This window comes from Magallana gigas, chromosome 3 (assembly GCF_963853765.1).
Source record: "Magallana gigas chromosome 3, xbMagGiga1.1, whole genome shotgun sequence".
In the NCBI taxonomy this organism is placed as follows: Eukaryota; Metazoa; Mollusca; class Bivalvia; order Ostreida; family Ostreidae; genus Magallana; species Magallana gigas.
The window spans coordinates 59,125,428-59,139,494 of record NC_088855.1 but is presented as its reverse complement, the minus strand read 5'-3'; the positions used below and the strand labels follow the sequence as shown (position 1 = coordinate 59,139,494).

At 33.2% G+C, this 14,067-nt stretch overlaps 3 protein-coding genes across 3 annotated transcripts; 2 read left to right on the top strand and 1 right to left on the bottom strand.

Moving 5' to 3' along the window:
- Positions 1 to 516: 516 nt before the first annotated feature.
- Positions 517 to 3,987, bottom strand: LOC117692946 (E3 ubiquitin-protein ligase XIAP). The gene is made up of 5 exons (XM_066080643.1): positions 3,857 to 3,987; positions 2,446 to 3,546; positions 2,043 to 2,193; positions 1,893 to 1,970; positions 517 to 1,601 (listed from the first exon to the last, which is right to left on the bottom strand). The coding sequence occupies exons 2-5, from the start codon at positions 3,523 to 3,525 to the stop codon at positions 1,441 to 1,443; spliced, it is 1,470 nt and encodes a 489-aa protein (XP_065936715.1). The 5' UTR covers positions 3,526 to 3,546; positions 3,857 to 3,987; the 3' UTR covers positions 517 to 1,440.
- Positions 3,988 to 9,283: 5,296 nt separating this feature from the next.
- On the top strand, positions 9,284 to 10,193 carry LOC136273412 (uncharacterized). Its single transcript, XM_066077820.1, has one exon. The coding sequence runs from the start codon at positions 9,384 to 9,386 to the stop codon at positions 10,191 to 10,193; it is 810 nt and encodes a 269-aa protein (XP_065933892.1). The 5' UTR covers positions 9,284 to 9,383.
- Positions 10,194 to 10,307: 114 nt separating this feature from the next.
- Positions 10,308 to 11,427, top strand: LOC105333870 (uncharacterized). Its single transcript, XM_011437079.4, has one exon. The coding sequence runs from the start codon at positions 10,308 to 10,310 to the stop codon at positions 11,364 to 11,366; it is 1,059 nt and encodes a 352-aa protein (XP_011435381.3). The 3' UTR covers positions 11,367 to 11,427.
- The last annotated feature ends 2,640 nt before the right edge of the window (positions 11,428 to 14,067 follow it).

The following is a 14,067-nucleotide window of genomic DNA, read 5'->3' as shown; positions in this document are numbered from 1 at the left end:
AGTTTTTACCTTTTAAATCAGGTATGTTCTTTTTTTTTTATTACAAATCCCTTGTTAAGGATATCAATACAGTCTAAATATGGCCCATTGAATCCTCTTAAATACCCGTACCTGCCAGATACTATAATAATTATAGTGGATGAGATTTAGGGACAATTACCACACATTAATAACAAGTTTTAGTTGTAAATGATTATTTTGTTTAAAAATCTGTAAACAGCTTAATGACATACAAAACGATTCTGCCTATTTAATTGTGATGACGTAAAGGTCAATACTTTTTCCCAAAGTATTATAATATTTTATTGTTCTTAATTTGTAAATGGATATTGAAATATTTCAATTGTTTGGAAGATATTTATTGTTGCAAGAGATACAGCAGACACTAGTTATATAAAGGTATATCATGTATGTGGAATTAAAATGCTCTTTATGAATTGCTTTTTGATTACACTCCTTTTACACTCCTTTTTAACATAATATTTTTTTATGTTTTTAAAAATCTTACTTACAATATTTAATGATTTTGTTTATTGTCTTGATATACATACAAACAGAGAACTTCAACATTAGATCATACAGAAACTTTTATAAAATGATATATAATTAATCAAGCCCTTGAGCAAAGGAAAAAAAAGACCTTTTCTAATGTGAATGCATCTAAATCGTCAAAGTTCGACAACTCTCATTCTTTTGTATATGAGGTAGTGAATCATAATACAACTATTGGTTCTAACAGATGAAAAAAAAATGCCATTTCATATCTGTAATTGAAATAAATGAAGTATTCTTGCTGTTTCACTTTATCAGGGTAGAATCATATTAAAAAAAAATTTTAATCAATATACTCGAATAAAAACATGTTTAGTTTATAATATAAAAAACAAAAAGTACAATTAATATCTTTCACACAGTTTAATACTTCTAAACTAAGAAAAAAGCCAACAAACAATAAGATAATTAAAAGTGTCTCGTGAAAATCACGCTAAATGTTAATAGAAAATATTGTGAAAATGCATAATATTATGTTAATTTACATCAAAAAGCAAACATTATTAAAAAAGTTTTCTCTGATACATATCATTCGTCTACAAACAACTAAAAAATATTATTTCATACATATAATTTTTCTACAGTCTATTTAAACAGTAACATTTGATATATCATTTGCCTACACTCTATTTTAATGGTAATATTACATAATTTTCCGCAATCTATAAACAGTATTCAATATTCACATCCAAATTTTTTTTCTATCAAAGATATGAAAATATGAATAACAAATTGGGTTGAATTATTGTTCTCATTGTCAGATGCAGAAGTTCTTTATCACACATTGGTTTCTTCTCTGACCAACAATTAAACCAAAACAGAAGGTAAAAAAGACAAAATATCCATTGTTTGAAAGTAACAGTTCACACTGGCATTGTTCACAACATCTTATGTATAGATATCAAGTTTTGACTTGATGATGGCGTCACATTTTGGGCAATGACGAAGGACACGTGACTTACAGTCACAACAACAGCCATGAAGACAGGGGAGATACAGCTCGGAAATCACATCCCCTAAGCACTTACAGCACGCACAACCGATGCCATCTTAAAAAAATAAGAGTTATTTAAATGTTGAACATTCTCTTTGATTACAGAATATGAAAGAGATAAAATGGCACTCTATTGCCAGGTAATCATTTTACATTCATTATTAATTTTAGTATTATTCTTTTTAAATGTTCTAAGCTGGAATTTTTCATGATGTAAACAAACAGATATGTAAATAAATTCTTCCTTTCATGGAATGACAATATTCTGTGTCAAATTCATTTATATTAGCTGGTATACTTCATTCCTGATTCTTACTATTACTATTTATAAATTTAAAATACAAACCTTCTTCAGGGCTTTCTTCATCCTCGTCGTCTTCATATAAGTATCTCATTATATGTGTTCGGGTTATGCATCGAATATCTGCAAACAAAAAGCAACAAACATGTATGTACGTACAATACATGTCAGACAAAATTACAATATTCCACTAACCTATGTTGTCTGATGATATTTCCCGGTAGGCATTGACGATGTCTGGTGTGTGGAAACCGATCTCCTTGACTTCCTGTACAGCAGGGAGACTTGATACACCATTGTCGGACATACTGTTGGGCTGAGATGATGTTTCACTACTTTCGGATTCCTAAAATTGTAGTTTTGGAATCAAAGTACATTTTGTAAATTAGACATTCCTCTCCAGGCCTTTATTAAAATTAAACATACTATAAATATTAACATATATCCTATCGTTACATGGTTGAACATAAATATAATCGTCATTCCATGGACTCCTTATAGTTTTTTTTTACATTCTAGAATTGTGGAATACACTGTTATAAGTAACATTTTTAAGTTAACAGGTTTGCATTTTTTTTAAACATTAAACAAAGCAAACCTCTTGGGTCAGATGGAACTTGCAGTCTGGCTTGTGAACAGTATTGGAACTCTGTCTGCTGTCTTTCACATTCCACACCTCTTCACAATGCGCGCATTTCACTGCTACAGAGCTCCCTATATAATAAAATCCATTCGCCGCTAGGATGTCTGATGGCTGAGGAAGGGACACTTCCTGGAATGTTGCAAGCCGGTCCTTATATACCCGCGGGACTCCTGTGCATTCCTTTACTCCTTTACTGAGTTGAGGCTTTACAGGACTTACGCGTGAGTGTTGTTTTATACCAGGCAGGTGGAAGACTCCATTTACAGAATCTTTGCATGGATTAAAGCTCATTTGAGATCTTTCAGAACTATCTTCAGTTGACACAACCGTGTGGTTCACAGATGTGTTTCTGTTTCGGGTTGAGCATTGTGGTCCAACTGGCATTGTTGATGTTCGAGTTGTACAAGACTTTAATCTTCCATTCTTTTCTATGTCATGTGATATTTTGGACTCTGTAAATTTTCTTCTTGTATAATTGATGGATTGTGTAGATTTAGCGCAACCTTGAATTTCTACAGCAGTTTCAAGATTACTATTATTTTGTTCTTCATTTTGACGCTGTGTTTGTCTACTTCCATTACTACTAGATTTTTTACGTAAACTTTCACATGAAGATGGGTTTTCATTATGCCCATTACTATCTGTATTTAACCTTTCTGAAAGATTCTGTCTGTAGTAATCTGTTACACGAAAACTTCGTTCATGGACGTTTTGAGGCCGTATTATGTAGTGGAAATGAGTTGGTGTGGGCCCTGATAAACACTGTCCACTTGGCACCAATATACTCCTATCTGCATGTATGGGGATATTCTGATTTCTTTCAACACAGTGATCAGTTATTTTTCCATCAGACCAATCAGGCCATTCAAATCCACAAAAGCAACATTTCACAATGTTTGTTTGACCAGTATGATAAAATCCATCCTTTGCCAAGCGTAGTAAGCTTACAGATTGGTTGGCTTCCACATTAGAAAATGATTGGAGTCGGTACCACTCATATCTCAAATAATCAGTGTTAATTTGCCCATCTCCCATAATTCGTGTTCAGTTTAGGATCTGTAAAGTAATATATTGCTTATTGGTAAGTTTGTTATGTGCCAAACATGGCTTATATTACGTTTTTACCAGTATTTTCTATCAAAAGGATACATACTTGTGAAATTCCTTTTTGATTCAAAAACAACAAAAAACAAAATGGAGACCATATAGTAGTGCATTATGAGTAATGAAAACGAAAATAGCTAAACATTACTTAGATTATTATTAGAGAGATATTCTCTTCCAACCTAAATATGTTAACTATAGTATTTATACACAAAGTATATAAAATATTTACAAATTCTAAGCACTGAAATAATTACATTACCCTTTTACATATTCTTTCTTCAGGCCTATTATGACAAAATGCCAATGTATAACATATTTTTCTATGACTGATCTGGGACAGCGAACCAGTTTACTAAATGTAGGTCACAGCTTATTCTATCCTGTGTCGATTCGCCCCAATTTATAGAATGTGGTTGCAATGACTAATACAGGTAAATGAAGTCCACCTTTCTTTACATAAAGGTCCATTTTGGAGGTTCATATTCAATTTTTCCAATTTTAAAAAAATTAAAAAAACATAAGTAAGTAATTTCTTCACTATTTGTAAAAAATTTGGCTCATTTATAAAAAAAATACAAATTAAAAGTTAATTCACAACATTATTAGTTTGTGTATGAATATTAATACAATAAAATGATTTACAAATTTAATTGCTATCTTAAAGGATAAAGCGTTTAACTGAAATACCTTTACTTATATAATTGTTTTGATCTATGAAGAGTTAAACAAACAGATACTTTGCATCGGGTGAATACAAATCTATTATTTATGTTTACAAAAAAGAACATAATTGTATATTTTGTCTGTTAAATATTGTGTAAAAATCAAAAGGGGAAGATTCAAATAAATAGCATAAGTTGTCATTGATAATTGCATAAATATCGTTGCCATGGTAATGTACAAACGGGTGACCCTCGATAGCCTTACCTTTACGAAAAAAAAACCCTGGGTGCCATTGCATCCGTTAGTAACTAGCATTATCCAATTTTAGTAAACAAAGAACATAAAGTTAAACATTATGCAATGAATAAGAAATTTAAATGAAAATTATGTTAAGAAAGACAAAAAAAAGGTTATATTCGATGTAAATAATATTTAGAACACAAAATAATTTAGTTAACGAGTAATTTCCTTGTACAGTTATAATAATCATTACAAAACCAACGGTTTTTTTCTCCTAAAATGAGTATTTATATACAGGTAACTCTCGATGGCTCGAACTTCGATCTCTCGAAGTTCTTGATCTCTCGAAGTCAGTCGCCGGTCCCGATTTTTTCCGCTATATAACTAAGCAAATTTACCCTTGATTTCTCGAACTCTCAATCTCTCGAAACCCTTGAAACCTCGAAGTCAAAATACAGTCCCGTTATACATAATCCATTGTAATTTACCCTTGATACCTCGAAGTGGCTGTGTGAACCCAAGCAATGCCTAATTAACACCTTCTGTGGTCATTTAAATGACCTCGGGCGTTAGACGCGCGACCCGTGTAACGGGAGTTTAAGCACGTGGCACAGGTAAACTGGATGGTGATAATTGATTGATAATGAAAATTGCCGGTGACTTATTATAATTAGGAGACGTTGTCAAAATGAGGAAATAATTATGAGACGAGACGATGATTTTGAGACGGTGTCAAAGCTTAACGAATTATAAATATACAGAATTAAATCATAGCAGTATCATTGTCATCATGACTACTATTGCAGAAGAAGTACTTACAGAACTGTCTAGTACCACTGAGCAATCTGGTGAAGGACCCGGTCAGCCCGGGGGGATAGCCAGATCAGTGGCCGCTACACAGAAATCCATCCTGCGTCAGGTTTCCTCGCAGAGCAGTCTTACTGAGCAATCTGGTGAAGGACCCGGCCAGTCCGGGGGGATAGCCAGATCAGTAAAAACTGCACCTAATGCAAAGTCTGCATTAGGGGGGAAAGGCGTCAAGAGAAAAATAAACATGAAAAGCATTGATTCCAAGTACGAGGCCATTATGGCTGTCGAGAAAGGGGAGAAATCAAAATCTCAAATAGCCAGAGATTTTGGCGTACCGGCCAATACTCTGTCAACATGGTTAAAGAACAAAGAGAACATCATTGAAGCCTACCAGCAGTTTAATCCAAAGAGAAAAAACACAAGAACAGGTTCATTCCACGAAGTTGAAGCGGCAACATTGAAATGGTTTAAAGCTGCCAGAGACCAAAACATCCCCATTTCCGGGCCAATGCTGGTGACAAAAGCAGAGGAATTTGCAGGAAAACTCGACCAGACCGATTTCAAGGCCTCTAACGGATGGTTAGAGAACTTCAAATCCCGACAAGGCATCACATTTAAGAGAGTTTGCGGAGAAGAAAAGTCCGTTGACACGCAGTATATATATATATATATAATACATGTACTTAATTTTGGAAGTTTGTAGTTTTATATCTTAACTTGAATTATTAATGATTAAACTGTATGTATACAAAAGACGTTGTAATGATAACATGACTCAAATAACTTGACACGTTAACAACATATGGGGGCGAAATCACTTGGGGCATATTCATATCAGAGACCGTATTTTTTTAGTCGTTTACTTTCAGAATTGATAAAATGTTGTAACTACGATCGGCTTATGCAAACAAATTTACAAGAACCGTTGTTGATAATATCCTATGGTAAACCAAAAGGACCAAAATGATTTAAGAGAGAGAGAGAGAGAGAGAGAGAGAGAGAGAGAGAGAGAGAGAGAGAGAGAGAGAGAGAGCTATTTTTAAACATGTTTGCGAAAATGATTCATTCGAATATTTTTTTTACAAATTACAAGTGGGAACTTGTATAAAAAATATACGTTTTCAGTGAGAGATTTATGATAACGATATATAACGATATAAAACCGTTTCATAATTTACGGACGGACTATGTGATCAGTATTATGACTTTTACACCACATATAGGGCCCTAGCAAGATGTGTTTTACACACAAAGTTCCTCAACATGACCGAAATGTGATGTGAAATTTTAGAAAAGACAAAAATTAAATGTTAATTGTGAATATGTTCATGTTCAAGTGTTGTTGTTCTTCTGTGATAACATTATAAAATAATTGCTGTAATGTATAGTCCAATACACGTCACCAATAACTATTCTAATATTTAAATCGTACAATTGCTTAATCTCATATGAAAATGAATAATAAGGAATTATTGCTTGAATATTATGAGATCATCAAATACGATTTTGTGTGTGTGTGTTGGGGGGGGGGGTGATCACTTATTATAAAGCCCTTCGGACTTAATTTGATTTGATCAACCCGACCGTATTTGATCACCTCATAATAATTAAAGAATGTAATTATTTACATTATGTTCTGTGTGATGTTGTATGGAGTGTTACCTAATATCAGTGCTGTTGATCGTGACCTTGTCCTATCTAGGGGGGAGTATCAAATATCAAAGAAAGTGATTCTTGTAATCTTAGTTTTTTTTCTTCGAAAAAATGAATTCAAAGAAATCATGTACTTTTAATTGCAAATTTAGACGTTGAAGTTCCCATGGCATTGACATTTTTAAAATAGAACAGAGTCACCTCTAACATATTTTTTAATCTTGTTTCTATACAAATTGGATTTTCAAAAGAGTTGCTTTGATTGAAAACATTTACAAACAAACTTTTTCGACCCGTTAAATAGGAATGGCCACGTTTTTTTTAAATTTAATTTGTTTTTAATGTGTACAATGCTGCGGTAAAGCATTTCTAACATTGAACCAACATTTGAGGGTCAGTCTTCGTGTTACAAGCAAGATACAGAGCTCACGTCTATTTATTACATTGTATGTAAACAAAGCTCAAGCCATGTTTTGTTTCAATTTTGAGTGTTGACGAGAAAAATCAAGACCCAGTACTAATATGAATGTAAAACACGTTAGGGTTTGTTTATTTATTTTCAAAACAAATTTGTAAATAAAAATATCTGTTTCTAAATCTAAAAAAAACCTTTTACGGGTACATAAAAACAATGTAAACAAAATCATAGCACGAACCTTGTTTTAATAACAAAGAATTATAGAATTGTACGCTTTGTATCTTGCTTATAACTCTGCGACTGTCCTCAAATTTTGATTGATCATTAGAAATGCATTACTAGATCATTGTTCACAATAAAGATAAAAATTTTTTTCACGAAAGTCATGATCATGCCCGTTTAAGATTGGAGACAAGTTTCTCGCGATCCTATTTGTAATTTGTTGCTGGATGCGGTGATAAAGGATGTCCACTTGGCACCAGTACACTTTGCGTCCTATCTGTTTGTGTTGGAATAATTTGTTATTTTTCAACACAGTAGTCAGGTAAACATTCGTCATTTATCCCATTCACATTAATAATTATAGTAACTTAAAAAAAAACCAGTTTGATAAACCCATATCTTTTGCCAAGCAAACAAAGCTGACTGACTCGTTGCCTTCTACATTAGAAAACGATTGCAGTCGGTAACACTCAAATCTCCAGTCAACAGAGTTAATTTGCGCATCTTTCTTACCGTGTTTAGCCGGGGATCTGTTAAGAGATATAGTTATGTGCAACATCTACGCTAGCAAGAACCAGAACTTTAACAATATTTACTCAAATGTTATATTCACCCCCTCTAAAACTGACTAAAACTTATTGTATTGCGACTATAACATTTTGCATTGAATAGATTAAGTTTGTATTTTATATTTTGATTACAAGTATTCTGTACAATTTCTTTAGGTAAAATATATTGCACAATTCGTGATACGTACCGTTCGACCTTGACTTAATATATGTTTTTTTTTATTTATTTTTTTTATTTGTTGCAAATCATCCAAAGAAATAAACTATAAGACATAACGTGAAAAAATCCCTTCGTATTTTACCGATGTTTACATTATGTTATATTAACATTTATAACGCCATTAATAATGGACAATCTACATATGTCAAATAACATTATATAGATTCATACAAAAATAGTATCTGAAATTGCAAGGTATAGTTGTATGTTTAAAAGGTATATCATCACACGTATAGTAATACTATGAATATAGCATATATATTCGTGCAAATTTAACGTTTTTCAGGAAAAATGCTGCATTCAAAAGAGAGTGCACATTTATTTGGTAAATCTGTATTCTTTATATACGTGTGTTAGGACAGGAACAGCATAAATTCTTCTGATTGATATATATAATTATTGATGAATCAGTTAGTTAACAATGTGCTTTTTTCCGTTGTAACCGTTTGTCAAAAGAAAAAGGTCTAAGTATTGCCGTCAAACATAAAACATAGCAATTTCATATAAATTCTATCAAAAGGAAACACATTTCTAAGACATTCTTTTCTTTTCACAAAACAATGATATGGCGATGAATAAGTAAAATACTTTAGATTTTTATTATTAATTTTCCTTAATGCATGAAATATACAAAATAAACACTCAATCGCATGGAAATAAGGTTATATATACATTTCTTATCGAGTGAACAGTATATTGAAGTGTAATGACTTTACAGTTATATATGATTTATTCCTTTATTCCCTGTAGTATTGTGACTAAACTTTAATTTCTTTAGAATAAGAAGAGAAAATATTCAGAGGTTGCAAATACTTTTAATCTATCTACAAATGCATGCACATATTGCGACCTGTGTGGCTTTGTTATCTAGACTTGCACTAAAAGTCGTCATGTTACTTTATCACCATTTCTGTTCTGTTTGGGCCTAATCTAATGTATAAGGAATAATAATGCAAAACGTTATAAGGAAATTTCTATTGAACTCTTTCTTATGCTTTTTTTTCTTTACAAAAGAATGAAATCGAAATGTTTTTTCACGAGAAAACACGTGTTGTTTTGCTGCATTGTTTGCTTTGTTTATGTACTTTATGTTCTTTCACATCACCTGCAGGAATCTATTCTTCCTCGAAGTTTTCATCACCTCAGTGACTTCAGCTACGGCGAAGACGTCATGAATTTAACAAAGATGGCCGGGCCGTTCTTAGTCGATACCCCATACTGCAAGATCCCGAATCTGGACCCACTGGATATCAGCGTCAAACACTGGGTGCGTCAGCCAATGAGGGTGGCGTGCCCGCGTGACATGTCCCTGACTTACGTTTTTGGCGGTAAACTATTTGTAAATTGGACAGCAGTAAACATATCATACTTGAAGGAAGGGAAAATGGTGGCATATTGTAGATATCAGTCAATACAGCACCCTGAAAACGGAAAACACAACGACTATTCTTACTCTGTGGAAAGCGATAAATTCAGGGAGTGGGTGAACGTAAGCAAAGAATTTATACGTACTCAGTGTTACAATGCATCTAACAATGTCATTTACACAAATTTTCATTATGTTATGAATCCTCTCTATAGTAAATCTGACGTTGAGGTTCCCCGAGAAACAAGAACACCAAACGTGTTATTAGTTGGAGTTGATTCTGTGTCAAGGATGAATTATATTCGGTATATGAAAAAAACACAGCAGGTTATGTTAAAATTGGGTGCACTGGAGTTTGTAGGATATAACAAAGTCGCCGACAACACATTTGTTAATCTTGTTCCTTTACTAGCAGGTAAATTTGCTGAAGAATAGCCATGGAATGAAAAAATTCGCCATCAAACTTTCGACCCGTTTAGATTCCTTTGGAATGGTTACAGAGACAGGGGTTTCAAGACTTTATTTGTAGAGGACTCACCTTTGACGGCCATGTTTGACAATGCAAAAGCGGGTTTTAGGAAAAACCCGACTGATTTCTATAACCGACCCATGGCTGTTGCCATGGAGGAAACAAGCGAGATATGGTTTGAAAATCACTTTTGTGTTCTAGATAGATTGGAGACGGACATATTACTAGATTACGTTTATAGTGTGATCAGAATGATATCCAAGCATCCATACTTTGCTTTGGTGTATCTCTCAAGGATGACCCACGATTATATAGAGGATGCAGGCACCATAGACGGCTCCATCTATAGGTTTTTTGACGACCTTCGTGCTAGCAGACTTCTAGAAAATACCGTTGTTGTATTGTTCAGTGACCACGGTATGCGATTCGGAGAAATAAGAAATACTTACATTGGAAAATTGGAGGAACGCTTACCATTACTGAATGTCATCATTCCCACACGTTTTGCAAAGGGTCGCATTAAAGAATTGCACAACTTGATGACTAACACAAACCGACTTACTACCCCGTTTGATATTTACGAATTTCTGAATCATCTGTTATACTTTGATGACTACGAACCATCATCCACTTATGGAGTCAGTTTAATGAATACAATACCTTTAAACAGGACATACCCAAGCGCCATGATCTCATCTCACTGGTGCACGTGCACTGAAATGATCATTGTACAAAATAACAGTTCCATTGTAAACATGATTTCAAATTTGTTTGTACGAATAATTAATGCTAAATTCATAAACATAAGTGATCAATGTGCAACTCTAAATTTGGATAATATCGAATCTTCCTACCTAATAAAGCCCTTGGACAGCTTGCTGAAGTTTGAAAGTAGTGAAAACGAGGTTCTTAATCAGAAGATACGTTACAGGGACCCCGTGAACCCTGTCGTGGATTACCAGGTCACTATTCGGACACGGCCAGGGGGAGGGGTGTTCGAAGGGACATTCCGGCACAACGAGGAATACATGGCCCTGGATTTAGTGAGTGACATCAGCAGACTCAATAGATATCGTGATGGTTCATACTGTATACAAAACTCTGAGCTGAAGAAGTATTGTTATTGTGCAAACAATTAGAATCCAATGATAAAATTAGTCAGTAGTTGTGTGTAAGATTCAAACTTGAAGTATTAAAGAACGCTGTCTTGATGATTGCAGCTGTTTTTACACATGAAATATTACGGAAACATAAACCTGCAATGATGTACATGTAGACTAAGTCCTCTCTCTCTCTCTCTCTCTCTCTCTCTCTCTCTCTCTCTCTCTCTCTCACACACACACACACACACTCTCTCTCTCTTTTTATTTTGAGGGGGGGGGGGGCTACAGCTCCATTGGAACTCCATAATGGTGCTAAAGCGGGAGTGATTCACTCCCGCAACAATTTCGGCTTAAATCGTATATATAAATGACAATAACAATTACATTTCTTACGTGAACTCAAACATTTTAGTTCTGTATGGCATAAGATAATTTAAAAATATCAAGTATAGTCCATATATCTGTTATTTTTGTGCATGTTAACAACGCAAGTTGAATTTGACCGCCATGTCTACTTACCTTGATCGGTTTTATTGAACCAATGAGAATTCAAGAGCGGATTTTGAACAGAATATAGGAATTCCCCAATTTTAAACAAAATTAACGCGGTAAATATGAATGTTCCATCGTATACGCTTTCCTTAAATGATGATTTAGTGATAGAACGAGGTAAGATCGCTTATTTACATTGACATTTACGTTATCAAGCCTATCAATACTCCAAGCGTCAATCCAATAAAATTACGCGAGAACTGTCATGACTGCTGAAAGAAATGAATTTTAAACTTACTAGTGTGTTTTATCCGAATTTGGGGTTTATATATATATATATATATATATATATATATATATATATATATATATATATATATATATATATATATATATATATATATATATACGGTTTTCGGACCGAAGTCAGCCGCATTAAAAAATTAATTAAAAAATCCTATGGAATTGTACACGGGTGCTTAAGGGCAGGAACCCCCCTCCCCCAGAAAAAAATTATTAAAGTCCTTGGGGTCTAGATGCCTGGGGTAGGGAATAAGGGGACGGTCCTGTCCTCAAGCATCTGTGGAATTGTAGCCCTATCCAGTAAACATCAGATATAAAAAAAATCGGAGAGGGTTACATTATTGCAGCTAGGAAACTTATATTACACTTAACATTTATTTTTAATAGTAGTTTCCACCCCTCCCCACCCTCAGAAACACACGCACCACAGTGCTCTGGAAAAAAACCGATTTAAGCCTCTACTTTTCCTTTTTGATTATGACAACGGAATTAAAAAGAGCTACTCGAAATTTCATCACCAGTAAGCTTTCACGCATCATAAGTCATCACCTATCAATTTACAGGTCATTAAGAGAGGCTGTCTGTAATCATCAAGAAATTTTTAGAAAGTGCAAAAAATTTTTTATCAAAAAATCCTATGATTACCTATAGCATTATTGATAAATTCAATATAAACACAAGTGTGAGACATCTGAATGCGTTCCTTACAATTTTATGTATCGTTTTGTTGTTACCATGGTAACGTCTCCAGACTCTTGGAAAAACCGTCAACTATGCCATATTAAATGCCAAATTATTTATAGTTGGAATTGTAAAATCCATTTTTTATAGGTTTAAGGTAAATGAACAGAACTCATTATAAAATTTTATTAAAAAATAATTTAAATAATTTTCCAAACTTGGCTGTCATGGAAACCAAAATAACCTGACATTTTTTACAACTGAAAATTCAATAAAACAACCAATTTTTAAGCTACGATATTTCAGTGGCACAACTTGATATGGTACAACCGTTCATATAGGAAGAAAAAACACATTTAAGACTTTTGTTTCAAAAAATAAAATCAGTTAAACAACTTTCCTTTTTTTTTACCTGGCCTGACGAAAAATCCCATTTTTCACCATATTCAGCTATATTTTCATATTAAAAAGAGAAGGTTACATGGCTTTGAGCATATTATGAAAAGTAAAATAAAATGATTTCTTTTGAGAACAGACTTCAACAGATTTCATTTACTTCAACAATAACAAGAAAATACAAAATGTAGATTTAAACCACAATTAATCAATTTGTGGTATGACTATCTAAGGAAAAGCATTTTCTTAGTTACCAGAATGAATTTTTATTAACATTCAAAACCAGCAACTGTTAGCATTATAAAAGTGTGTGTCCTCTTTATATGTTGTTTACAAGATTATATAGAATTACTTTTAAAGACCATGAAATTAGGTCTACTGTTTACAAATATGAAGGATTAATATTTACCGTTACTATGGCAATGGAAAAACAGCAATGATTTGTACAGAAACATATTCATTTTTATTATTATCATCAAATAGTATAATTTATCAAGTGCACTTCAGTGGTGTAGTGTACGTGGTGTAGGGAAGTTAAAAAGAATATATATATATATATATATATATATATATATATATATATATATATATATATATATATATATATATATATATATATATATATATATTATTACTTATTAGGTTTGTTACTGACTGTTTAAAGAAATTTGTTGGGTCGGTAAAGTCCATAGAGGCGGAGCCGAGCCTTCTATGGACTTTACCGACCCCACAAATTTCTTTAAACAGTCAGTAACAAACCTAATAAGTGTTTTGTTTTGTCGAGGACCTAAAGTTTGATATGTAAACAAACGTTTGTGTAAAAAATCAGTTCAAATAGCGTTACGTCCGCCATGTTGCCCTATAA